At 37.9% G+C, this 27,074-nt stretch overlaps 1 protein-coding gene across 2 annotated transcripts in view; it reads right to left on the bottom strand.

Moving 5' to 3' along the window:
- The window catches only part of LDAH (lipid droplet associated hydrolase), a 112,065-nt gene that overhangs the window by 36,231 nt on the left and 48,760 nt on the right, over window positions 1-27,074 (bottom strand). For both annotated transcript variants that reach the window (XM_059842952.1, XM_059842953.1), the window contains one exon: window positions 3,360-3,600. In XM_059842952.1, coding sequence (XP_059698935.1) covers window positions 3,360-3,600 — 241 coding nt within the window. The remainder of the gene's footprint in view (window positions 1-3,359; window positions 3,601-27,074) is intronic.

The following is a 27,074-nucleotide window of genomic DNA, read 5'->3' on the forward strand; positions in this document are numbered from 1 at the left end:
TTAAACAAACAGGGAGATTCCTCCAGGGAAGTCACAGGTTCAAGATCACAAAGGACCCACCTCATCTGGGCCAGTTAGAGGTTTTTCTTGCTATTGTGCTTATCTGTATCTTCCCTGTCATCCAGACATTAACCTCTGACCTGTGAGCCTGCCCCTTGAAAAAGCTGTGCAGTGTTTACCCATTATGTAATGTCTGTGCTTTTGTGGAAATTTTACAGAAACAAATGGAGGAAGTTTGCCAGTCAAACGGCAGGACAATAAATCCTGTTCCATGTAGATAGAATGGTTTACTGTCACTGTAAGTCTGCTACTGGCATCTGTCACCAAAAAAATGTTTACAAATTTCAGGGCACTGGAGTGCCAAAGTATTCCAGCACTTCAGGACTATACTTGATTTGTAGAACCACCACCGCTTGTTAGATAGGGGTAGCCTTGTTTTGCAAGCCTGAATAAACAGAGTGACAATGTTTCAGATAAGTCAGGGTCACTAATGTTCAATATTTCTGTCTATTCATCTCCTAAGTTCATAAATACAAGTACCCAAATGCTTGTTTGCTCATTGTAATGCTTTTTCTGTCCTAAGATATCTTTGCTAGAAGTTAAAGCAGGTAAGCAACGGCCCTTCAGCCCCTTTTGCTTGTTTCTTACAGGTTCTTTATTATTTATACACCGTATGTTCCCCTCCTTCCTTACAATCCATCTTCTTTACAGTCCCTGCTGTCTCTTCTCCTTCTGGGCTGTTTCCTCTTTGGGACAAGACATTCTATTATGTTCCCTTTCTGGACAGTGTCATCACAATTCCTCTTGCTGTGTAACTGGGCCTTCCATATATCATCAACTATGGAGTTAGAACAACAGAAAGATGTATTTGGATAAGAAGCAGGAACAAACATAATTTGGAACAGTGGGGCAATAATAGGTAATGTAATTCTTCCTTCACTGATTCTTTCAGCCAAGGGCCTGATCCTGCAGCAACCAAATGGAGCTTTTCACTCTCAGCGTCAATGAGAGAAGCACTTGGTCTTAGAGTTCTGTTCTAATTAAGTTTTCAAATCTCATTTCCTTTCAGAGGAGAGAAAACATTGTTGTGACTAAGCTTTGGATGTGGTAACAAATCCCTGGCAGGTTGGTTTGTTTTAACGGACGTATTAGATTTAAGGAAACTTTTACCATCTTTTCTGCCCTTAATCACAGCTTTTATTACAATTACAGTAATGCAACAGTTACATGCCAAAGGCAATATGCATATTTTTAATGAGTTGACATGCAACCTTCCTGGAGAGAAGAAACAACCTCATTTGCTGAATGTTTCTGAACTATATCTAGTAATTTATTAGAGGAAAAGGAAATGTTCAGAAAAGCATCTACCACAAATTCAGAGGCTTCAGCAACTCACAGATGAGCAGTCTCATAAGACACACTCAGTTGTTGTGCTAGATTTAGCAAATTTTTGCTGAATGGTAACATTTTCTATTGTCCTCAAACAATAAAAGAGAAGGTTAACAGGCAATATCCGGATGCTCAAAGATTATTAATCCACACGTGGTCCTGAGTCACTGGGCTGTAAAACACCATCAGTTTCCAAAGATGCAAACCAAAGGGGAATTATACTTGAGAGAGATGCTATCACAAGCCCAAAAGACTAGTTGCATCAATAAGGCCTATTTATGCAAGTTTTACAAGACTTTGGATCCCAGGGGTTTTCATTCTGGTAGAATTAATTCAGGCAACAAACTGAACACAGTCAGAGAACACATCCCATGAGTGAAGAGCCTTCAGCCTGGTGTCTTGCCTCCATTTACCTTACAGCTAGGACACAGGTCAGACACTGGTACACAGAGGAAATGGCAACAGGCTGACAGGCACACATCAACCCGGCTCATTTACCTGGGGACTAAAGAGCTCAGAGGGTCAGCCTCCAACAGCAGAACACAAAATCCGTTCTGTTCAATTATTCCTGCCGCTGCCGTGTGGTCTGGGCCAAACAACACATACAAACAATGGCTGGCCCTGCTTTTTTGGAGGTTAACACAGGCCAAGGACCATTTCCAATGCAGCCCTGGCTGTGTATAACCTGTATTTTAGAGGTAAAAGTTTATCTGTGGGGACCAGAGAAGGATTCCTGGCTTGTGGAGATGTGACCTCACAGACCACCACATACTTTTTTCTGAGACAAAACTATCAAAGGAAGACACTTGAACACCTCATATAGGTATAACTGCATGCTTGCTTTCTTCTTGGTCACCACAAAACTGTCATCAATTAATAGGAACTCAAGCAACAAACTACAGGAGTTCAATCAGAAATGTGTATTATCAAGCAGGAGCCTGCTTTTGTCAGGCACAGGGCACTGCAAGGGAGTGACTGTCATCATGTCCAGTCTTTACAACAAAAGTGGAGCTGCCCAGGCTGGCAGCACAAACCCATCCTGCTTTTGGTCTGTGTACAGTCCTACAAGGAGCTTCCCACACAGAGCCACAGATCCATGAAAGGCACAGCCCCTCACTGCAATCCCAGTTACTCTGGCACATCTGTTTGGATGATTAGTAAGTAAAATTTAACTGATAGAAGACAGAGCCCAACTGGAAATGTAGGAATGTGTTTTTACAACTATTAATGCAATCAAAACTTCCTTCTTGCTATTATTACTGCGTTAGCATGTCAATTCAATTCCAAATTGTTTTAAACTATTAGCTTACCAAAATACCTGGAGTATAGCACAATTCACGTTCTGGTTTTCATTCTAAACTTAACATAATATATCTGAAATTATTCTGCTTCTTAAAGTTGTTTCTCTTGCTAGAATGTGTAAAATATATGTACAATATGCACCGGAGGAGCGTTAATCATTCTCTTTGTGCCTAAAAAAGTGCTGAAATTCAGTGCATAAAGTAACTTCTATGAGTCTTTGTAGGCTGAAAGTCCTTCTCTGCATTTACCAATATTCCAGTTCAGATGACAGAGTCTATACAGCTGGCTAAAACAGCTTAACAAAAACATATGCAAAGAACTCTTTGTGAAACTGATTACTGCTTTACATTCACCATCCAATATGAATGAAATGTAAAAAGCAAGCAGACGTAAGTCACATAAAGTAGATTGTAAAAAGCGTGTTTTAATCACATGAGAAATCACGTCAGTAGTCTAGGTCAGTTTGCTTAAGAAATATATATTCTTTGTGAAAATATTTGGTTATTTTGCCTTTAAGATTTTTTTTTAAATTTACTCTTAATGAAACTTTCCTGTACCCATGGTCTTAATTTTAGAAAAGAAACTCATGCTTTAATACTAAAAAACTAAATCAACATTTACTAAATGAGAAAATACAAAAGATGGTTTAACACAGAAAAGGTGCTCACCAATGCAGTCGACACTGAAGAGATTTATGGAGGTTGTTATTGAAGACTCGTCACAGGTCTTCATCCCCCGCAGTGCAAACCTCACCAGGGAGGCCTTGACTCCCTCGGGGAGGAAGGAGAGCAGGAACACGGGCATGTAGAGAGCGTAGCGGAGCTTGCACAGCAGGGGCGTCATGAGCTTGCCCTGCGGGGACTGAGCCATGCGCTCGATGGTCGGGAACAGCAGCACGGAGCGCAGGACCTGTCAGAGCAGGGAAAGCACCGTCAGCAAGGGCACGGCAGCACAGCCCAGCCTGCAGCCACGAGCTTTACACGAGTCTCCATCGCAATGACATCGAGCTTCCAGGCACATTGCCCCAAAGGTGTGTGATGCGCCCAGATTCAATTTTTTAAAACATGAAGCAAATAAATACACGGTTACAAACTTATGTTTTCTGATAAGAAACTCAAGAGGCGAGTGGCCTTTAGAAGCACCAGCAGGAGTAGCCCCAGCAGAGGGCAGCAGGCAGGAGCCCTCCGCTCAGTCCCGGCGGGCTTTTTATGTCGGGAAAAGTACACTGCTTTTCATTTCACCTGGTAAAAGATTTTCTCCAAGTAAACCAACCAAACAAATTTGAAAAATGTCAGCTGCTGTGATGGTAACTTTAAAAACTGACAACACACAGGGTTTTCAATTTGCGGCTCAATACAGGTAAACTTGGTCAGAACAAGAAGCATACAGCCTCTCGACTACAGTGGGTACACTGGCATAAAATATTGCTTTTTATATCGTAATGAAATAGACATTCTGAAGGTAGTAATTTATCTTATAATAATACACTATATCTTTAAAATACAAAGAAATTAATTAAAATCACACCCACCCATACTAATCAAACCTGAGTTAATACATTTACTCATAGTTAAAGTTCAACGCTAACATCAAGCAAATATTCTAAAAGAGTAACTGCAACTTTTTTCTGGAAGTAAAAATATATTGCAATATCTCATATAGGAGTAACCCTCAAAGAGACACAGCCCTACCTAACAGAAGTATCAATAAAAATAATTAAGAGAGGATCTGGATATTGCACTGGTAGATAATAAGGTATAAACAGCTGAGCTTTCTTGGTAACTCAATATTAATAAATGTAGTTTCCTATGTCTGCTTAATGCACATCACTCTATGTGTTGTGCAAATTAATTATTATCTTTGTAAAATATATTTTATGATAATTTTCTTTACTCCCAGATGAGATGCAGCTGGTGTACGCCACTACACCTGCATGCAGCACCCCTGGTCCCAGCAGCTCTCCAATGGAAGGCAGGGAATGCCACCAAGAGATGCTTACACAATCTGGGCATTGCAACAGAACAAACTGCAACAATTCAGGAAATATAATAAAATCACAGAATCCTTTAGGTTGGAGAAGGTCTTTAAGATCACTGAGTCCAGCTGTTAGCCTAGCACTGCCACATACACAAATAAAACATGTTCCGAAGTGCCACATCTATACATCATTTAAATACCCCCAGGGATGGTGAATAAACAACTTCCCTTGGGCAACCAGTTAAGTGCTTGGCAACCCTTTCTGTGAAGGAATTTTTCCAATCTAAACCTCCCCTGGTACAACATCAAGCTGTTTTCTCTTGTCTTATCACTTGTTCCTTGGAAGAAGAGACAGATCCCCACCTCATTACAACCTTCCTTCAGGTAGCTGTAGAGCAGTATGTTCCTCCTGAAACTCCTTTTCTCCACTCAACTCCCTCAGCCATTCCTCATCAGACTTGTGCTCCAGAACCCTTCCCAGCTCTCTTGTCCATCTCTGGACACACTCCAGCACCTCAATGTCTTTCCTGTCATGAGGAGCCCAAAACTGAACTCAGCACTCGAGGCAGGGCCTCGACATTGCCCAGAACAGGGTGAGAATCACGGCCCTCATCCTGCTGGTCACCGACAGCTGTGTGTCTGTGCTGGGCAGGTCACTAACCATTTCCCCTCAGATTTTGGGGGCTTCATTCTGCTCACTGTCCATGTCTGGATACTCAGAGAACAACTGGTCAGAGTCAGGTATTGATCTGCTGGCTCTTCCTGTATCTTCCTTCATCATTCCCTGCGGCTGGAAAAACAGAGAATACTGTCTGTGCTTCTGATTCCCTAAACAGCTGTCCCAAGGTCCTGAAGTCTCTCTTGATTGTCCTTGGGCTGCTTGTTGAAATTTAATTGCTGTCTACCTGAAGAATCAATAATGGATTATAATCCAAGAGCTGTACCAGGGTGGGATGATGGGAAACTTTCTCTTCACATCTTTAACATGGCTCAGGGAGGCAGCAGGCTTCCGTAAGAAGTGGGTCTGTTTCCTTCAGAAGGAGTCTCCTTGGAAAATTACTCGTCTTTTTTTTTCATGGTAGCAGCTTTTATGGAAGCAGGTTGTAGACTGACAACATCAGCAACACCTTCAAGCCAGGTGAACCATTGTTCTGGTTCCTGTTCTTGCAGAGCCTCACAGCTGTCACTCTGGGGCACCTGGAGAGGTGGAGAAGTCCCAGAGGGGAGACACTGGCAGTGCCAGGCAGGAACTTGTCACCACTGCCCCCTGTCTCTTAAGTCACTGTGTTCAGCCAGACAGAGAGAGGGAAGGGAAACCTATGCCATGCATCCATCATCAGAAATTGTACTTCTTACAGAATTTTAAAAGCAGAATTTGAAAGAGTTATTTATATAAAAATACAGAACTATTTTAATAAATCCTTCTGCTTTCCAGCTGATACTACTTTGGTTTGAGACAAAGAAAAATACCTTCTCAGGGAAATCAATCCTGGGCCTCTTTTTATTAAAGGCAACCAGCAGCTGAAGTATTGGAATGCAAAACTTGTACTAAATTACATGGTAGTTTTGTGATATTTCAGCTAGGAGCTGAACCCAAACTGTTGTGATCTAAAGCAGATTTGACCTGCGTTCCCAGGCACACTTTAATCCTTTGACATTGCAGTTTATAGATATAGGATTAGTTGCTTGGATGGCTGTACTAACCACAGACAAAGCTGCTAAACCTTGGCAGAAAAAGGAGAAACCAAGAAAGCTGCTACCCTGTCCTGTACATTCCTGCATTTTGTAATGACCCACAATTTTAAAAGATGGACGATAGTTTTATTTAATTTCTTTTTTAAACCTTTTGCAGACAATAACAGAGAAATGTAAAATTTGTATTTTTCAAACATTCATCCACTATTTCTTAATTTACTGCTGAATTCCCAAGCCATGATCCTGAAATGTGCATTTGGCTGCAAAATTGCTTAAAAGATTTAGTTCAACTTCTTTGCAACAGAAGTGTAGATATAAGATTTAACCCATTTTGTTATAATGAACACATATAATGATAAAACAGCATGTCATATTTGTGTCTAGAAATAAATGAAGTAGAAATATTCAGGTAAAATTAAGGAAATTAATAATATTCAAATGCTCACAATCAGTTAATAATTTTTGGGTTTTTTATTTTTTAAATGCCTGAAATTTATCTATAAACAGTTTACACTAGCTGAAATCAGGTAGATGACACAGAATTATATTCAAGTTAAAATTTTCAGAATTATTATAAAGTCAATTATTTTGAAAATGGAGGACACTGCCTATCAAAAGCACCACGTATTGTCACAACTATGAATGACACATAAATACCATTAAATAATGTGCAGAGGTTAATTATCCTCTTATTTATGGGAACCTTTCTCATAATTCATTTAAGTTTCTTCAGATAACCATCAGTCAAAATACAAAAATTATGACAAATATTTATTTATATAATAAAAAAAGAGTATATACATACATATATATCTAAGTTTAGATATAATGCGCAAATATTAACAATATTAGAGAGTAACATTCAGATTCACCTAGTTTAAACTACCCCCAATTCAAAGTCCAGTAATATTTATCTGTTAAGCACATGGAAAAGCAGAGAGCTGAGCAAGAGGAGACTCTGGAAACAGACTCGAGTGGATCCAGGGACTACAGAAAGTTGGCTGGTGATTCGACTGAAGGCAAACACACCTCGTGTCCAGGAGTGGCTGAGGGCTGTGCCACCTGTCCTTGACTCTGCTTTGGTTAACCCACTTAAAACAGTACAAGTACACTTAAATTACACTGTAATTGTCACTACTGATGATTGTGACAATCAACAGCATTTGTACAACTGGTCAATTTATTTATCAGTTATTCACTTATCACGCTATTGAACTGCAAGATTTCAATACTCAGGACAGCACTTACACTGAAGTTCACTATTCAAGGCATAGATGCTCTCTTGGCTAGTCACCAAGGCAGCTGCTTCTATTTCATCATTAATTTTTAACTCTACATTTCACAGGGCTCAAACCCCGACTGGTCCAAGGGTGTACAATCTGATGCAGTGTCTCAGAAGTTCCATATTTTGTTAAGAACCAAAAGCTAATATTACCTGCAAGCTCTTCACATAACTCACGTGGGTGCCAAGGCAGCTCCTACTCTGTCGTCTAGCAGTGTGTATGAATCACAGAGAGAATGAAATGGTGCATGGCCTGAGCATGCATCCAGAGAACAAACCAGCCCAGAATGTTCTGCTCTTGATTCTTTCAACACACACCACAGGAGGAAGGCATGGGGACTTTGGGAGTTTCCCTTTTGACACTGTTTATATATTTCTGCATCTAGAGCAATCAGTCCATTAACTTCAGGAATGTATGACCTGCACAGTAAATTTTAGAACACAGAGGGAAGAGAAACTACTTATTTTACAGGAAAAGTGAGCTCTGAAAATAAGGAATATTAAATACCATTCTGTAACAGCATGGTATTGACCAAGGTGCTTTGTTTAGGAAGGATCCCCAATGAATATGATTCACTTCCCATGATCACTGGTCCATATAAATATTAAAGAATAAAGCAAAGGCTTCTAGCAAGAGTCCACACATACATTCCTGTACATCCAAGCGTTTGATTGAGCTTTTATCTAAATCTATCCAAAGCAAGATGACAAAATGACAGCTGAGTACTTTCACAGCTTCGCTGCACAAGGGTTATGTCCAAACTTGGGTTTGGATTTGAAGTAAAAGTTGCAAGTTGTTTTTTTTTTATTAAAATGAGAACAGAGTACAAAAAAGCCAAACCATTAAATTTGCAAAAAGTTGCTGTTTAACACTGCACAATTTAATAGTCTCAACCACACCAGCAAAGGATTTTTGTAAAATGTTTAAATGATTTCCTTATAAAAACAGTACAAGTATGCAAATTGGATAAAGTTAAAAACACCCCCATAGTAATATTTTCCACTAGTGCCTTCTACTGAATGAGTTGAAATATATTCTTTAGCTACAATTTGAAGTTTGAGTGGGTAATACTACTTGTTTAAGGGACTGGTAAATGACAGTGCTGAGAATGTAAAATCATGCTTGAAAACTGGATGCCACTTACAACCAGTACTTAAAAAAGTGATTTAATTTTCAGAGCAGTTAAGTCCTTCAATGCCAACAACAGGAGGCCAATGCTTTTTAAATCAGCCATTTTTGATTACACAAGAAATGCTGTTTGCAGACTCAGGCCCCCAGGTCTGTGCCTTCTGAGCTCACACAGCCAGGGCCCAGAGAGGGCTGTCACACCATGCCACCTGCTCTTAATACAGAGAGACATTTTGCTAATAGAAATAAAATAGGAGAGAAAAGCAGTCAGGATGCAAAAAGGCAAACACTGACCAACAGAAAAGAGCAAGAGCCATTTCAAAGATTTTTTTTTTAGAGGAGGCTCCAAGTAGATGAATACACTAATTACAGCCATGCCTTCTCAGTCCTGCCCCTTGGATCTCAATGAACAGACCACCTTGCCCATGACAGACCACAGATATGCTCAGATATCTCTATCAGAGCCATAAAATAAAAGGACTCTGGTCCACTGAAGAAAAGACCAGGAAGTGAAACCTCCTCAGAAATAAATCAGTGGTTCACTCTGCTTTAATGACAGAAGCAGTGGTTGCTGGAGGCTCTCATTGGTTTTTGAGCAGGGAAGTTTTTGGAAAGCACTTGCTCTTGCTGCATAACCTGTTCTTGATCACCAGGATGGCAGAAATGGTTAATACAATAACCACCACCAGAAAGATCACAAGGTTCAGATCCCACACCAGTTATGCATTTCAGAGCCCAAAGGGAACTCAGACTTCAAATCAGGGGGCAGAAGGAAGGAAACAATCCATGATGTGTTACATCAGAGTCACTGCACCATCCGGTGCTCAGTAATGGAGCACCCAAGCATGGTGCTGCACCCACACAGCCAGCTCTGGAAAGAAAACAAGTGAGGAAGTTTAATTTAAAATTCCTTCAAAACCCTTCAGAAAGCAAGAGCTGCTTCTCTGTCAAAAGCAGCACTTCTTTTTAGATATATTAGGTCACCCCATGTATTAGTTTGTTATTCCCCTCTTGTGTGGGCAGAAGAAAAGCTATTATCTGCCAGGTGATACCTAGTAAATTTCTCAAAGATAACATAATGATGCACTTAACGGTAATCTACAGTCTACCCTTGACACAGAATGCCACATTAATCACACAATTTCTTCTTCTCAGTATGCAGAAACCTGCAGGCAAAACAACGAGGATCAGGGAAGTATTCTGTGCTTTATTGCCACAGCTGTGCCGAGCAGATTTCCAAGAAAACACACAGGATAAACCAGACAGGGCTGGCTTGGGCTGTCCTCACCCCACAGCAGGACCTGCTGGGCCTGCCTGTTCACTTTGCTCATTCATTAATAGAATTTAATATGTAAAATATAGAGTTCTACTTTAAAATCTCAAATAATTTCTGCTTCGTCTGTTTAAGATGTCATTTGGTTTTTGTACCAGTGAACTCTGTCACAGCTCAATATCAACAAATCCACAGGATTTCATGACAGCAAAAGAGCTAAAGAATGGACACAAATGACAAAACACTTTTTTTTCCCTGGTGTGAAGTCAAAACATACTGTATGCATTTTCTTCTACTTCACCCTATGGATCTCCTGTAATTCTAAACAAATGTTTGGCATATCAAAGAGGTAAGAAAACAAATATCTCAAACACAGTTAACAGAAGATCTTATAACTGTTATTTTGAAGTGCTTTATAAGAATTAAGGACCAGAGAGCAGTGTTAGCATGCTTTTTATGGACAAATAAACTGAAATTTGTGAAGACAGATGATTCCACATGAAAATATACATTGCAAAAGCAGGAATATTTTAAATAACTGTATGGTAAATTACAATTCTCTGCTCTAACCGAAGGTTACTTTTCTGGGTAACCAAACTGTTTCTGTAAAACAAAAAGGTAAAAAATTGTAAATAACCAACATTTTAGGAAAGTTTGTATTTTTTGTTACAAATAATGTCATGGTGGCTTAGTTCATTAGTGGCTGCTTAGTGCAAGAGAATCTTCTGTTAACATCTTCTATGGACCCTTCCCAACATACAGGGGTTATAGAACAGGGCAGAGGAAAGTGCACTTGATTTCAAAGTTTCCTTTAAAATTTTCTATATTTCCTGTTTCTTAGTGCCCAAATTTTCCCTGTGTGTCCTGGCATCAGACACATTCTATTTTTTTCTATTTCTTTCTTTCCAGACTTCTAATTCCATTATATAAAATCTGTGAGGTTAAGTGACAGAAGGAAAGATTTTTAAATTTTCTACAAAATGTCTTCTATGAGGTGCATAACATGCTCCCTGAAGAGCTGAATTTATTTTCCAAACAAATGCACAGTTAGTATATGCAACTCTGTGAACATGCTGGTAAAATTAAATAACACTCTTAAATTCTCTGACGGGCTGAAGGAACTCTTGCTCCCTTACAAAAACAGACTTTTTGAGTGCCACCAACAGCATCATGTTCATGTTTGTCAGCTCAGCTTTACTAAGGGTATTTGAATTTTCATAGTTTGAGAACAAACTGAATCAAGGATCCAGGACTGATGACCTTCTGGTAGAGTTTCCATAGGCATACTGAGGATCCAGCTAGGGATTGAATTGTTGAAGGGAATCAATACATGCAGGGCTGTGAAGGCACATGGAGGATGCACAGACAGTCACACAGGCAGAAATTATCTCAGAGTGTCTGAAGATATTACGGTTAAGCAGAACTACCAGATGCCATCTTTAAACACACATGACCCAGTTATTTTCATGTAGGTAAGAGCACAGCAGTGTAAAGGCAACAGGACAGCAGCAGAGAGCAATGATCCTAAGAATGAACATGATTTACAAGGTCAGGATGCTATTTTCCTTTTACATAGACACATATGCACCCAAACAATAGCGCCAAAGATATAAAACCTGAGTATGTAAAATCAAATGAACTTTTAAGGACTAAGAATAAAAGCCTGCAAGCAGTCCATAGATCCATTTCCCACATAAACTTTGGATTAAATTTTGCTTGACAACTTCAGTGCCTTTACCTCTAAGGCATTAGGCCTTGGCATTGCCTTGGGCATGTGCCAAGTCCAACACATGCACACACATACGTGCACATACCCAGGTACATGCTTCTAATTCTTCCCTGAATAAATACAGCGATACCTAGAGATCCCTACCCAGCACTCTGGTTACATGAATATTAATGACATCTTACACTAAAAGAGCAAATTCATAACTATAGTAAAGCATGCATACATGCACAGAGCAGTTGAGCTGTGCCAGAAGAGCAGTATGAGAAACAGTTCTCTTTGTCATTACAGCAATAACCTGAGTTTTATCACAGCAGAGGCACTTATTACTGACAAGCTAGCATGGTTTTCCCCCTTGTATGTCTTCTGTAAATAGAAAGAGGTGAAACCAGTACAAAAAATGTTATCTCCTAATATGTGATAAAACCCATGTTTTCCAATCTGCATCGTGACCTCAGAATTGGTAAGTGAAACTGGGCTAGGGCCTAGGCTCCAAGACCAACACCTTTTAGTATGTTCTCTGGCAGGATTCTGGCCAAAGCCAGCTGGACATCTGGGCACAGGCTAGAAAACAGTGCAGACCAGGGATTCTTCTAAATACAGGATGTCTGTGAAGCAATCAAGTTAGGGTCTCGGAAGATTCATGCCTGGAATCTAAGCTGTATTTTGCCATTTGCTGTCAGGAGCCACAGGTATATATGTATGTCAGGGCCCTGGTATATTTTATACAAAAAAAGAATTTAAATAAAATTCTTAGCATATTTACCTCAATCAATCAGAAATACCTTGTCCTTTTCAGTGATATTGAATAATCAGTTTTGTCTACATGAGGTTCTAAACACACTGTGGGGTAACCTTGGCAAGTATATAAAGATTTCCCATCTGTTATCAAGGGATCATTCATCAGATGCTCAGCAAGGAAAGAACGGCCCGTCACTAACTCTATGTGTTTACAAGCATAGATATTAAAGGTATCTGCTGAAATTGCACCATGAAATGGTGGGAAAATAACTGAGAATAAACCTCTGCCCTTTCAGAGTCCATCTTGGTTCAGTGTTATCCAAGTTCACTACTGGTTCTTAATTGAGGTGCCTGAGATAGGAGTTAAACCACCCAAGACTCCCAACTGAGTCATGGACAGATCCTCAAAAAATATCAAGTGATCTAAAACTACTTTCTAGTAGAATTATGTGCTTCCCACTAACTACAGAAGACCTAGAACTTCTAACTAGGAGCTTCATCATATAGAACGAAATGAGACTCCTCCTCCAGGGAGAAACAGCAGGGCATACTTCTAAACAGTATTTTGAGGGAAACAAAATGCTACCATTAAGCAGTATCTGAGCAAGTGTTCTCTAAAGAGGCCCGTCCACAGCAGTGTATGAGCTCTAACACTGAAAACACTGTAAATACACTGGTGCCCCTTAACATGGTAATCTAAGAAGACCAGAATGTATTACTTACTTTTGTAAAAACTGAAAATATGCTTTAATTATGATATCAGGTGAATGTTTGAAGATTTGATCTTCAAATTGCAGATAGGCAGTATAAGACAAGAAGCTAGAGGTATTTCATACTGACTGTCACTACTTTTGTAGCTAGACTGCAGTTTCCATGGACATGGTGCTTCAGTACATGCCAAATAACCTTTCTGAGATCCAGCTTGGGTGTCTGTTTCACTGGTTTAAGGTAATTTTCCTAAGCAGAAGTTCAGAAAATACCTGCCCACCAACAAAAGCCCCAAAACAACACCCACCTTCAACCCCACTCCTGAACTGGAAAGCAGTGGTATAATAATGAGATTAAGTTAAATTTGGTATTTTAATTATTTAGCTCACAGAACAAACTCCAAAGCTACTACTATTTTTAAATATGCTAAGCAAAAATAATCTAAAGCATGAATGAGTAGCAAAAATCCTGGCATATAATACAGTGGTAAAGACACGTGGGAGATGAAAGTTTGCAATATGATATGGTGCAGATAGCAAACAAGAGAGAAGCTCTGCAACTTCACATTACACACAGTGAGAAAACACATCACAAATGCCAGAGGAAGCTCTGCCTCTGGGAGATAATGCAGATTGCATCCTGTGCTCTACATCCTAAATGGAAAGATTTCAACCAAGAGCGAGCCACAAATACAGCCTAAAATTAACAAGGGGCTTTGATGATAAAATTTCTCGAAGAAGTTATATATAGAGAAAAAAACCCATGAATTGTATGGCAAAATGGGAGCAAAAAGGTAATGGGATGGAGAATCATACCTACACAAATTTTTAAGGGCTATAAATGCAAAGGATACTCAATAATATTCTGGGTGAAACAAGTGACATAAGTAAATGTGATGGAAAGAAATGAAAAATCTAAAATGCTAAAGCAGGTAGCAGGAGCCTGTATTGACACAAATTTTTATGCTGCATCAAAGTATAGTGTTCCAGCTGCTGAACTGCTACCAGCAGGAATGGTGCAAGAAAGATAAATGCCCCCTTACACAGATGTACAGACAGCCTGGACTTCCCAAACCAGAACCTTGTGTCACGGAGCTGTAAAAAACTACTTAACATAAAGCTGATGATGTTACTTATATATTCAACTTTTCTCATGCAAGTACATTGTCCTGGGACTGCATATTACAGATGTTGACTAAATGAATGATGAAAAGCAAATGCGTTCACTTAAAAAGTGAGGGCTTTTCCCCCTCCTTTCCTTCTTCCGTGTTAATGTTTAACACGTTCAACAATTAAAAATGTATTTATGTTTCAGTTATACAGCAGGCTGGCAGAATGTCTGCAGAGTGGTTATAATCAGGAAAGAAATATATCCTTTCAGGAGGAGAAAACCAATCACACATTATTCCTAAAGCTTTCACCCTTCCTCCAAAAAAAAAAAAGAGGAAAAAATAAAAAAAAAGTAAAGTTGAGAACACTATGGAAAAATATTTATAATTCAAAGTACTCTGTTAAAAAGATGAACTTTTCAACACTCCAGCACAAGATTGATCATCAAACCCAGTCCACAACCACTCTCTATTTCCTTCCCATCAAACTGTAAGAAACCCTCCAGCACCCAATGACATATTTTATGATGCTTTGGAAAATGATCCAAATGCCCACAACTGATGATAAAGCACAGGATGAGAAGATAGGAGACTCACAACACTATCACTCTCATGGGCCCCCTTTTCTAATATGGAACTCATTAAATTAAAATATTTTTAAAAGCCCAGGAAAGGATTTTTTTTTTTAGCCTAGAGAAAATGCTACCAAAACAAAACACAGAGATCAGTGTTGATAGAGAATTCTTTTGTGACTTTAAATACTTGATGAATTTAACTGTGAGCATGTAAACAAGGTTTACAGTGCTATAGGGAACACTGAATATACTCTCTACCTGTGGTCATCTTTTACTGCTTCCAAGGAAGGCAAATGAGGCCATCATCTGATAATGAGGGCACAGAAGCTATATTTAACATCAGGACAAAAAAATATTTGGTGGACTATGGAAAAGTCCATATACAGCATAGGTATGATAATAATAATAATAATAATAATAATAATAATAATAATAATAATAATAATAATAAAAATATATATATATGATATGATATTTACTATATCTACGTGGTGTAAATCTACAGCCACCATAACAGATGTACTCTCTTAGCTTTCTTTACAGTCTTTTCCATTAACTACTCACATCCTAAGCTCAGGCTGACTATGTGACAAGGGCTGTTTCCTGTCCAAGTGCTGTTTTCCATTTACCTTTGATGTCAAGGATGTCTCCGCCTCTTGGTCTGATGCACTCTCCCTTTTTCAGAATTAACTTCATGTCTTTATAGTTAAAATTACTTAGAGCATACTCTAATAGATTGGGATATTCAATTCAGCTTGAGGAGGAGACCATTCTTGTTTCTGTTTCATCATAGGTACAGCCCATGCAGACCCCTCTCACCTCTAAAAATCTTCATCACTATTACTGACCTTAAGGGAGGTGGTCAACTTAGACAGGTCTCCATCATTCTGATTTATAAAAGAGAGAACTCCAGAGACTACAACAGGCTGGCTTCAGGACAACACAAATTCATATAACCACATATCCCATGGCTTTAGCTATTCCTATCTGGACCTATGCACGAAGTATCAGCTGTATCAGCTCTTCAGGAAACAGTGTACATAGATATATACTTCCTGGAAGGTTTCTCTAAGAAAAAATCATACATATAAATCTTCCTGAAAACCTCAGAAATATGTTGTTTCCAAACATTTCAATAGCATTAACTTCCTTCAAGATACAAGGTAATGAAAGATACAGGGCACACTGAGACCCATCTTGTGAAACTGGGCATAACTCAGTTCTCACAACTTCGCAATGTTCTACAATGGAACCAACTGATGCAAAATATAAGGTCATATTTGGATTTTTTTTTTAAGGGAATTAAGTTGTATGGGCAATGCTGACCTCTGTGATATCACACAAAGGCACTATTTGCAGATGGCAGAAATGTAAGTCAAGAAACAGTTACGTAAATCTAAGGGAAACTTCCTTTTTGTGTAAGCTGATTCATATTTCCTGATCATAAGGTTTTTGGTATCTTCCTTTTTTGGTACCTTCCTTTACAATGGATCACAACAAACTGAATTTTTATGTTATTTAACTTATTGTTTCCTACATTCAATATATCAAATATTATCATATAAATGATACCTCCTTCAACATCTGAATTTGACCTACTACTTTAAAATATATACAGTCCACACATTTTTTCAAATGGATTAAAACTTTTGCTTATTTTTTTACTATTTTCTTTCAGCTTCTACCTGATGATATATATAGCAGGTAAAATTTGCATTTGTTTAAAATGCTCTACAGTGATCACACGGTTTTTCCATGTTCTGGCACCTTTTTTATTTAACATACATTATCCAATTTTATTTGAAGTACACCTATAAGACCCCAAGCCTCCAGTACTTCCTGGCAGTTCCACTTGGATGGAAACAAAATTCAAGGACCAGCATTTTTGTTAATGTATTTGTATTTGAAACCGTGATCTCCAGTGTAATGACAAATACAGTGCTGGGTACAATGATTACATCCTTAGGTATGTGGATCTGAGTGTCATTTGCACCAAGGTGAGGTGTGACTAAATTTATGTCTACTTTAAGGCCACTTTCCACTGACTTAGCATAAATTTGATTCTGAGCTTATGCACTGGAGTCCTGCATCCAAACTCATTGGACTCTCCATATGAAGAGTCCTGCTAAAACATGAATCACCATCAGGCTTCTACAGTATTAACTTTGTGCTGTATTATTAGGAGAACACTAGAAGTTGCTCTGCAGAGTTTAATTACAAAAGAACTGAAATGGGACAAGGTAACTGAGATTAAGCAAGTGAGAGGCATGGAAATCTCAGCAGTATCCAGCTACAGCTGCTGAGAGTAAGAAATCACCTTTGACAACAGTGATCTCAAGCACAGTAACCAAAAGGAAGAGCCCTAATGAGACTGTGCCCAATGTCCCTGTGAGTACTCCTGCTGCTCTGTGATTGCACCTACAGTACAGGTGGGTGTGATATTGCTCCTGTTGAAACTAGTGGCAAAATTTTCAAAAATTTAATATGTCTTAATTCTGCCCCATGAAAAAATTCTGATCAAAGGATTATTTCCCGGATATTAAATGTGACAGCCGACGCTCCATGTAGATATGACCAAAGACACAATATCCCCAGCTCTAGAAACCAAGACTCGTTTATCTATTCTTGAGTAGACAGATGAAGATCATAGCTGCCATAAAACACTGATCATGGTAGTTAAGAGATTAATCTCTTGGACTGACAAGTGAATTGAGACCTTTGACAATTTCCTTAGAAATAAATACACTTTCAATCACACCTTTCAGCAGGTATCAATATTTTCTGTGTACTTTACTTCCAATGTTGAAACCCGTTTTATAGCAATGGGAGAGGGACTTTCCATACCTCACCTTGCAACTGGGTCATGGCACAGGAAAAAACTATCTGTTGCTTCACATTACTTGAAATATTTTCCAGTAAGAAGTACTCCTAGAATTTTTCCAGCTGAAGCTCAGAATTCTGTTAAATACACAAAAGTCTCAGAAGTATTCTCTACAGACACTGCAAACTATTTTTCAACAGGTCAGCTCTACATACTGAACTATTTGCAAATTATTAAAAATATAAAAAATATTAAACACACAGACTGTTCATTACATTTATAAGTCTCACAGGGCTGAAATGCAAATTACTCTGTACTACAAATATTTGGGTAACTGAAAACTTGCCCAAAATGTTTGAATTAAAAAAAAAAAAAAAATTGCCTTTTTATGGGTTAAGGTAATAATGAGAAAACTGTTCTCCCAAAAATCTGTATCTTATTGTTGGACTGAAAATAGTTTAATAGAGAAAATATTCATTGACAGGGCAGTATTTTACACAGAGAATTAAGCCCCATCAAAGTGGGCAATGTCATTCCATCTACAAGGGAAGTGCCAAAGGAGACGGCCAAAATTTGCAACGGTGTGATAATACCAGCAGGGATGGATTTGTTGCTATTATGATTAAAGCATATAAACAGAAGAAGATTAGGAGGGGTGAGAGTGAATAGAGAGGAAGAATAGTTTATTGGTTGGAAGAAGGGCAGGGAGAAGCTTATGTTGGAATGCAGTGTCACAGTTACACACCATAAAGCTTTCAGTTGCTCCCATTACATGAATGTCAGACTGCAGCTGCCACTTTCCAGCAGAAATTCTTTCCATTTTCATTTTGGAAGAACAGGGTGGGGTTTTTTTCAGTGTAGAACTCCCATGAGATCACCACACTTATCTACAGGTACCCTTATGGCACAGGGACTGGCAAATGTGACCTTTGTACACATGCTCTGGCACATTTACCACTTAGGATGAACCAGCAATATGCCCTTAAAGTGAAGAGGTGGCTCAATTAAAAAAAAAAAAACACATTAAGAATCAGACTTTGTGTTGTCTTGAACCAACTGCTTTCACAGCCATAGATGTACAGCCATACCTACCAATAAATCTCAATGACAATCCATTCAGTTTAAGGAAATGGGGCTGAACAAAGTAAATGAGAAACCAGCTTTATAATTATAATCTCATTCTGCTGATGAAAAGGAAAGGCCATGATTTTCCATCAGTGCCTTGAGATCCCTAGACTTCTATTTTTAAGTGCTCCACTCAAGACATTTGGAAGGGGTTTATTTTACCACTCACTTAAGTTAGCCCTCAAAATGGCATCCAGTCAAACCAGATCCATAGTTCTTCTCAGCTCAAAGGGTAAGGAGTTAGACAAGCTAGGCTGGTACTGAATATGGGAAGTTCAGGCCACTACCATTTTAACTAAAGTCGTTTAGTGGCTTAATGATGTACCCTGGAGAAAGAAGAACAGTAAGATTCTGCCTTGTGATATCAGGGAAAAACAGGAGGAGTGAGTCAGAAGTATACACTGAGCAGAACTTCCTATTTTTGTCAGAGAATGAAAAGAAACCATGAATATTTGAGGTTTGAGAGAGAATCTATATCCCAAATTCTTGTCAGGTATCAGAAAAAGCGAAAAAGAGAGAGAAATGAGTTAGGAATTCTCTCAGTCAGCTCGTTTTTCCATCCTTGCTTTCATCTTTCCAGAACTGTAAGGATTTTAAATAGTAAGGGAAAAATAGAAAATTCCTTCCTTTGCAATACTAGAGACTACTGCTAGCCTTAATTATTATACCAAATTGAATATATGCAGGAATCTGCTAAGAAAGAAAAATTATCATATCTAATTTATTACACAAATAAAACTGGTCATCAGGTAAGTAAGGATTTTAGTGCAACTGAAAACAAGAATTTGCAGAATATCTTTCAATTGCCAGGGCCAGGTAAAAAGTCATGCCAGCTGCCAGTAAAGGTCGCAATTTAAATTGTATTTATTGAGAACTGGAGTTTGTACCTTCCATTTCAGTAAGATACACTTGCAGTAGTCATACTACTGTTTTAAAATAGAGGAGCAGAAATTCAGTGGTTTCAAGAACAATTAGGACTCAGTGAATTCTGTTCCTTATACAAAACTATGCTTTGTTTTGGAATTTGAAATGGAGCGGAATGTTCTTAAAATTTTCCAGTGACTAAAAATGTTGTAACAAAGTTATTAAAAGCATATTTTCATTAACATCAATTCAACTTTCTTACAGGACTTCAAAGGTAATAAGTTAATTAAATATATTGTCCTTCCTGGACCTCTGCTAAAATGTATACTTAACACTCAATTCCATATAAAAGAGCAAACTCCAATGAGATTTTTTCACAAAATGTCATAGATAAGTAGATTTGCATCCAAACACCAGAAATTAAGTATTTCAAACACTTACACATTGAAACAAATAGAAAATGAAGTGGACTTCTATTACTTTTAATTTTGAAGACAGCCTAAGTCATAAGAGTACAGATGGGGATTCCTAAGAAGAAAGTAGCTCAACTTCTTTGCTGAGGGCTCTAAATTGGCAGTGAAATTCCATTTTAATATAGAGCTCCTAAGAACAGATATTGTAACTAGAGCTAAAGCTGAGCTCAAAGTGTTAACTATGTTTGCAAAGTCTATGTTCGAATACTCCACAACATCCCTTCACCTGCTCCTTTCATGAACAACTCTTCTATGCCCTAACTGGCTATGTTCTCCTTCACTTACTATTAAAACAGCATGAGAACTGTTATATTTTTGGATCTGTTGTCTTCTGTAAAAGGACATTAACTGCCATATAAATACATTAAAAAATTTCAAGCTATGCCCAACATATACTGAATTCCAATCATTTGGTCCAATTCTCCAAAGAGATGACTCTCTGATTTTCAAGAGCTATGTGCACACATCTGCAGAATTGCAAAAGATCTCACCTCTCAGCATAAAATGTTCTTTGGAAATCTGGCTTGTAGAAGGGTATTGAGTTGAGCTCTTCTTAAAACAGAAATCCTAATTGTTTTTGAAACTCACTTCTTGCTTTCAATTCCCTCATTTTTATACAATAATTTCAATTAGTTATTACAACATGAATCTAAATTTCTGGAGATTCAAAATAACAAGATTTTATTAATAAATCTGTAAAAATTCAAAGTACTTAGTAAATCCTGTTATTCTGCCATTTACCATTTTAACCATCTTTTTATTTTTAGTCCTTCATTTCCGCCTCATTCTTATGTTTTCCTTTGGATTCCTGATGAATGATCACAGATTCCACTTTTCAGTTTATTTTTCTTTCTTTTCTGTTTATACATTTGGCTACTTTAATGCCTTTTAACTTCCTAGAAAAAATAATTTTTATAGGTGTATTAGAATTTTGACAACATACACTTGAAATCAGATGTTTCGTTAGCAGTGAAATGAACACGTTATGAAAAAAAATCAAGTCTCTTGAAATCAAAATTATTGTTTTCAGGTTTTACTTCTTTAAATCATCACATATCAAAATCTTTCATTTCATATTGTTTCTATATTCAACTGAGCAGTAAAACAGTATATCAAACAAGTTGAGAGAAGTTGACGTTTCAGTGAACATTATTAACAAAACATAATTTTTCACAGAAAATTTTGGGAATTAAGGTTTTTCTCAGGCCTTCTGATCACAGGCTTATGATCCAAATCCTAAGGAAATCTTAGGGCAATGCTGCTATCAACTCAGAATTTCACTCCTAAAATGTGATCAGCATTAAAAGCAGAAGCTATCATTCATCTGCTTGGTAATTACAAGCTGACCGATCCAGTGTTGCTGATTTTGTCAAACCTCTCTTTTAATTGCAAAAATTGTCACTCTACAATTTCCCAATCTCATCTCATCTTCAACACTTCTGGAAGGCAAATTTTCTTGTCTCAGGAGAGTACTGAAGTATATGTAATCCATTATTCCTCATAAAGATCTAGGATTGAGCATGTGATACCGTCCTGCTCCAGCCACTTCAAGAACCACACAAGGTACACTAGGGATACACATGGCAAACTGGTCAAAATTTAAACCTTCCTCAGGCACATCACATCTTAAGAGTTGTATCACCTTCAACAGGGTTTATCTCATTTCATTTTAAGTTTTTTAAATTTATTTTTTCCATCCTTGAGACACTTCACATTCTTTTGTTCGCTGTATTACAAGGTGGGGTTGTTTGCCTGTGAAGTAATTTCTAGCAGACCTACACAGCACATGGCAAGGGACAGTGCCTGCTCCTACTGACAAAGGCTGTGTCCATTGAGGGTTATACAAAAGAGCAGTCTGCCTGTTGACTGCTGCATTTTCTTACCATTTACACTTTTAAAGCTTTTTTTTGAAGGGAAAAGGTAGAAGAGAATATAACTGCATCCCTCAGGGTTAGGGTCTGTCATCAGCCAGTGAAAATAATGGTTGCTAGCAGTCTCTTGGGTGAGCTGACACTTTCAACCTCATTCCACAGTTATCAGCCTTTTACCGATGGTGTTTTCAAGGTTTGTTGAAATTTTAAATCCAAGCTTTTTATGAGTGTATCAGTCAAAAGTTACTATTTCCCTTAAAAACCTTTGTTTGCCATGAACCCAATTCTTTACTGTGCAGCCTCCCACTCGAACAGCGAGCATATTTTATATTTGCCTTAGCTTTTCATGTGAAGATTTTTTCATATTTTCTTTGTTAGGAAAAAAAATATTTTCTACAAATCTTTGCAGCAACTTCTTTGATGCTTCAAAGATACAGTATCTTATTTATTTTATTTGGTTATATTTAATAAATCATCTGCACTACTTCTCTCTTTCCAGGTGAGCGAGCTGCGAGTTTGCATTTGCCGCACGTTCCCATTGCTGCTTTACTGCCTGCTCCACCAGAATTACTGATACTGTCTGAAGCACCATCCAGGGTTCCAAGGTAAATTTTACAGACTCTGTAATGTGTAAACTGTCAACTAAAGCAAATTTTATTTTGATGGCTGTCTCAGACTGCCTGGGCTTCCTTGTATATGCTTCCAAAGACTTGATACACCAAGAACTGATAGAACTGCCAAATCTCTCTCTCTGTGTCTCATAAAAATAATCAAACTCAGAGACCCACTTAAAACATCCATAAAGTTAAATTAACACACTCATCTCACTGAAGGCAACTGAACTTAGATTGATGTTTAAATCTGTGCAAAATTGAGTCAGAGTAAGTCTTTTCTTGCTTCCTTAATATGTAAAGAGGGATGAAGGTGGGTGTATACGAGCCCAATGCCATTTGCTTGTTCTTTTAATATGTATTTCATTTATATGGATGGATGGACTGAAGAAGAAAACAACACCAGACTCAGTTTAGTTTTATATCACAGCCTAGAAGTTCATAGCTCTCTTCATAAGATACACATTTATCTGAAATGTACACCAATTCCCTTGTGAAGTCTGCTAAGCATAGCCATCTGCTTTTTCCCTGTATAATAATTTTACAAATATTGTCACTGAGTTTGTGTTACTGAAAGTCTTTTACCCATTTTATTTTTATGCTGATTTTTTTCACTTTTTCATTTAGGCCTGCAACCAACAAAAAATTCCTATAATTATTACTCCCTCTCTCAATAGATATTTCTATAATATTTCTCTATTTTATGCAGTCTCACTGTACTTTTCAAAATATCTGAGATAAGCTTACTGTTGAAAGGGAGCATTCAAGGTAAATATGCCTTGCTAAGCATATTTTATAATAGACAGTGAGACCATCAGAAGTCAATTCACCAAGACAAGAGCTATATAAAACTGACTTTGTTTAAAGTACCATGACATCTAATTCAGGTAATCAAAACTGGAATCAGATGCTATTATATCAAATGAAACTTTCAAATATGGAATAAAAATTTATATTCCTTTTTCTCTCATGAGTGGTTATATTTTCATATTTTCTCTCTTTCCATAAAACACAAGAACTTCTAGTCACAACCTGCTACATTGCTATCCTTTCAGATGTTTTCTGTAATGGTGACATAGTGAGTATTGGATTACGTATTTAGGTTCTAATCTCAGCAAAACAGAAACTGAATGACTATCACTGCTTTCATATATTCTTCCCCCCTTCCTTTAATCCTGCTGAAAATATTCCCTATTATCTCAAAGGTCAGACATGCTTAGTAGTTCCTGCACTGTTAAAAAAATCCCCCTCTTTCAATCTCACAGATCCTGTAGATTTCCAGTAGTTCCAGAGCAAAGAACCTTTTTTCCTTGTAGAAGTACTCATATTTAAAAACATGGCTGTTTTCTCTTTCCTAACATTATGAAAGTGCTTCCTTTCCTTTTTTACTCACAATCAAGTGTTCAACAAGTGAAACTAAATAATCAGTATGTGCACAGAAATGATGCGTCAGGGTTTCCAAGTCAGGAATGTGTTTTATGCACAGCTATTCCAAGTTCTGTGGTCTTAGCTATCATTTATGAAATCAACAAATTCCAGCAATACTCAATATTTCTTCACACCACCAAGACACAGTACCAATGCATGGGTTTGATTTACATATTAGAGAAATTTAATTTGCTTCCACTGATACTACTCAGAGGTTTTAAATTCATCCTCTTCAATGAGTTTTACAGGAAGAGCAAGACTTAAATCGTACTCACCAACAAGAGTTAATTTACTACCACAAAGGTGTTAGCATTTCAAAAGCATCACTGCAAATGAAAGACTAATGCTATAAGAGACTGAATTTCACTAGCAAGGAAACTTGTCAATCTTTGATTAAATTAATGATCAAATGGAGTGTTTTAGGAAACACTCAACAGTGTTGCCAGTAAAGTCCAAGGAAATCCTCCAAGTAAGGATTTCCATTTTAGAATAGAATGCCTGGAGGATGTAGCATATTTATGGGTCAGATGCATGTTCCAACAACTGCGAAAATAATTTTGTCACAGAGCCTCATTTTTCAGTTCTGTTGTCTGAATAAAGAGCGAAGAAGATTATGAGGTTAAGACCAAGTATCAGGGAAGCTGTACATTACTGCTGTTTTCCATCTTCACAAAGTGAGGCTGAGTTTTTTCCTTCCAAGTGCCAAAATTTTTTAGCAGTCTGGCAAAATCTGGATGCTCTACTTCCCACGGAGAGGTGAATGTTGTTGAGACTTGAAGCCCACCATGACAACTGGAAAGTGTTTGTGGTTACTCATGAGCCAGAAAACAGAGCAGCCAGGAATTATTCTGCAGCCTTTCACTGAACAAACAGGAGGGCATGGGATGATATGTGCTCACACGGATGAGTCTCCTCCTGCCTCCAAACAGGATGTCAGCATCCAAACTAACTACTGGGAATGGTCCTGGACCTCAGCCAAGCCCAGAGCCATGCAAGAGAGCTGCTGGGAGTGTCTCCTTCCTTTGGGCCAGAAAGTCACTTAAAGACAAGTTTAAAGCATCACTGTCCCAGTGCTAAAATCTGTGCCATAGCCCCACGTAGTTACAAGTATGGATATAACCTGTGTGCCCTTCTCTACTAATCAGACTTGGTTAAAGGCATCAACCTAAGACTAAGTTTGTGTTAATGGATCTCCTGAAGGAACCTCAATGGAAGCCTCCTTGAGAGTCAATGGGAAAATGGGGATGGGCTTCAAAACTGAATTCATGCCGGAAAAAATTGGCAATTCCTATTTCATTTCTTTTAATTAAAGAGGAAAGCATTATTTCACACAAGTTTAAGGAAAAAATGCAGTACCCCATTTAGTTGCAGAGCACAGGGGCCCTAGATAGCAGCAGCATTCAGGTTCAGAGAAGGGCAATAAAGCTGGTAGAGGGTCTAGATGATAAGTCTTATGGAAAGTGGCTGAGGGAGCTGGGTTTTTTTAGTCTGAAGAAGAGGAGGCTCAGGGGAGACCTCTACAAGTGAAAGGATGCTACAGTGATGTGGGGGTCAGTTTCTTTCACCCTGTCTCAAGTGAAAACATATGAGTAAATGGCCTTAAATTGAACCAAGGGAGATTCAGATTAGATATTAAAAATCTTTTTTGCACTGAATGAGTGGTTAGGCATTGAAATAAGTTGCTCTGGGAGGTAGTTGAGGCACTATGGAAGTGCTGAAAAGGCATACTGGAGAAGGCACCTGGGGATACGGGTTAGGGATGAATATGGTGGTCCTGGGCTGATGATCTTGACTGGACTTGATGATCTTGAAAGTCTCTTCCAACCTTGACAATTCTGTGATTCTGTGAAAACTGACAGCTGAAGAGGAACCAAGGAGGAGAGAGAAGGGGATGTACTTTCTCCTTTTCATGCATGCTTAGGGAGGGACAATCTAGTCTGTATGTGGATGGACTACAGAAGAGCTTTAAACTGTAAACCAAAAATTTCTTCAGTGAAGCAGGGCCAGGCACTGGAACAGACTGCACAGGGAAGTGGTTGAATCACCATCCTGGATATGTTCAAGAAACATGTGGATGTGACACTGTGGGGACATGGTTTAGTGCTGAACACAGCAGTGCTGCATTAAAAACTGGACTCAATGACCTTAAAATTGTATTGTATTACTCTGTGACTCTAAAAATCAAATCTGTTACACATACATTCCAAATATAAATATTTACTGGATTATTTGAATAAAAAATACAACAAATTTACTTCTAGCTCAGAATAATAAATTGTAAATAATGAAAGGCACTTTGCAAAGCAGAGAATTTAAAGACCAAACCCAAAATTCATATAATGAAAAAATATCACCAAGAACTACACAAATATAAAATCAAATGATCTAGCTACTAAAATACACATGTGCTCAAAATCTTGTGGGAATCAAATATTCCAGTAAAAATAAAGGGAGAGATGGAAACACAAGTTTCTTATTATCACACTTCATATGTTATAAAACCTAAGAGTTAACTTATTTTTGGCAAAGGGACAAAGATTGCACAATACTCCGGCTTACACAAATATTTTCTATTGTTGAATGCATCTTAAATGTAGCTTGCCATATATTAACTTTATGCACACAGTGCACCATGAGGTCTAAGAGGGTCCCAAAGATCCCTAAGTTTCAAAATACTGACAAAAAGCTGCCAGCATCCAGTGAGCCAGGTGTAAAAATGTTACTAAACAATTTTTAGTTTAATTGAAAGCAGATAAAATCATTAGAGCAGTAAAGACTAAAGATTTTGACCCCAAAAAAGTTGGCACATTTGAACAAATTAATGCACATATTTTCTAGAATGCTCCTTTCTAAAAATATGTACAATTTCTCTTGTTTAAAAATATTCTTGTTTATAATCACAAAGTGAAATATGTCTGTAGAAATATATCAGGTTATCATCATGTTTCACATTTTTAGTTCCTTTTACCTTTAAAG

This window comes from Haemorhous mexicanus, chromosome 3, assembly GCF_027477595.1.
Source record: "Haemorhous mexicanus isolate bHaeMex1 chromosome 3, bHaeMex1.pri, whole genome shotgun sequence".
NCBI classification, from domain to species: domain Eukaryota; kingdom Metazoa; phylum Chordata; class Aves; order Passeriformes; family Fringillidae; genus Haemorhous; species Haemorhous mexicanus.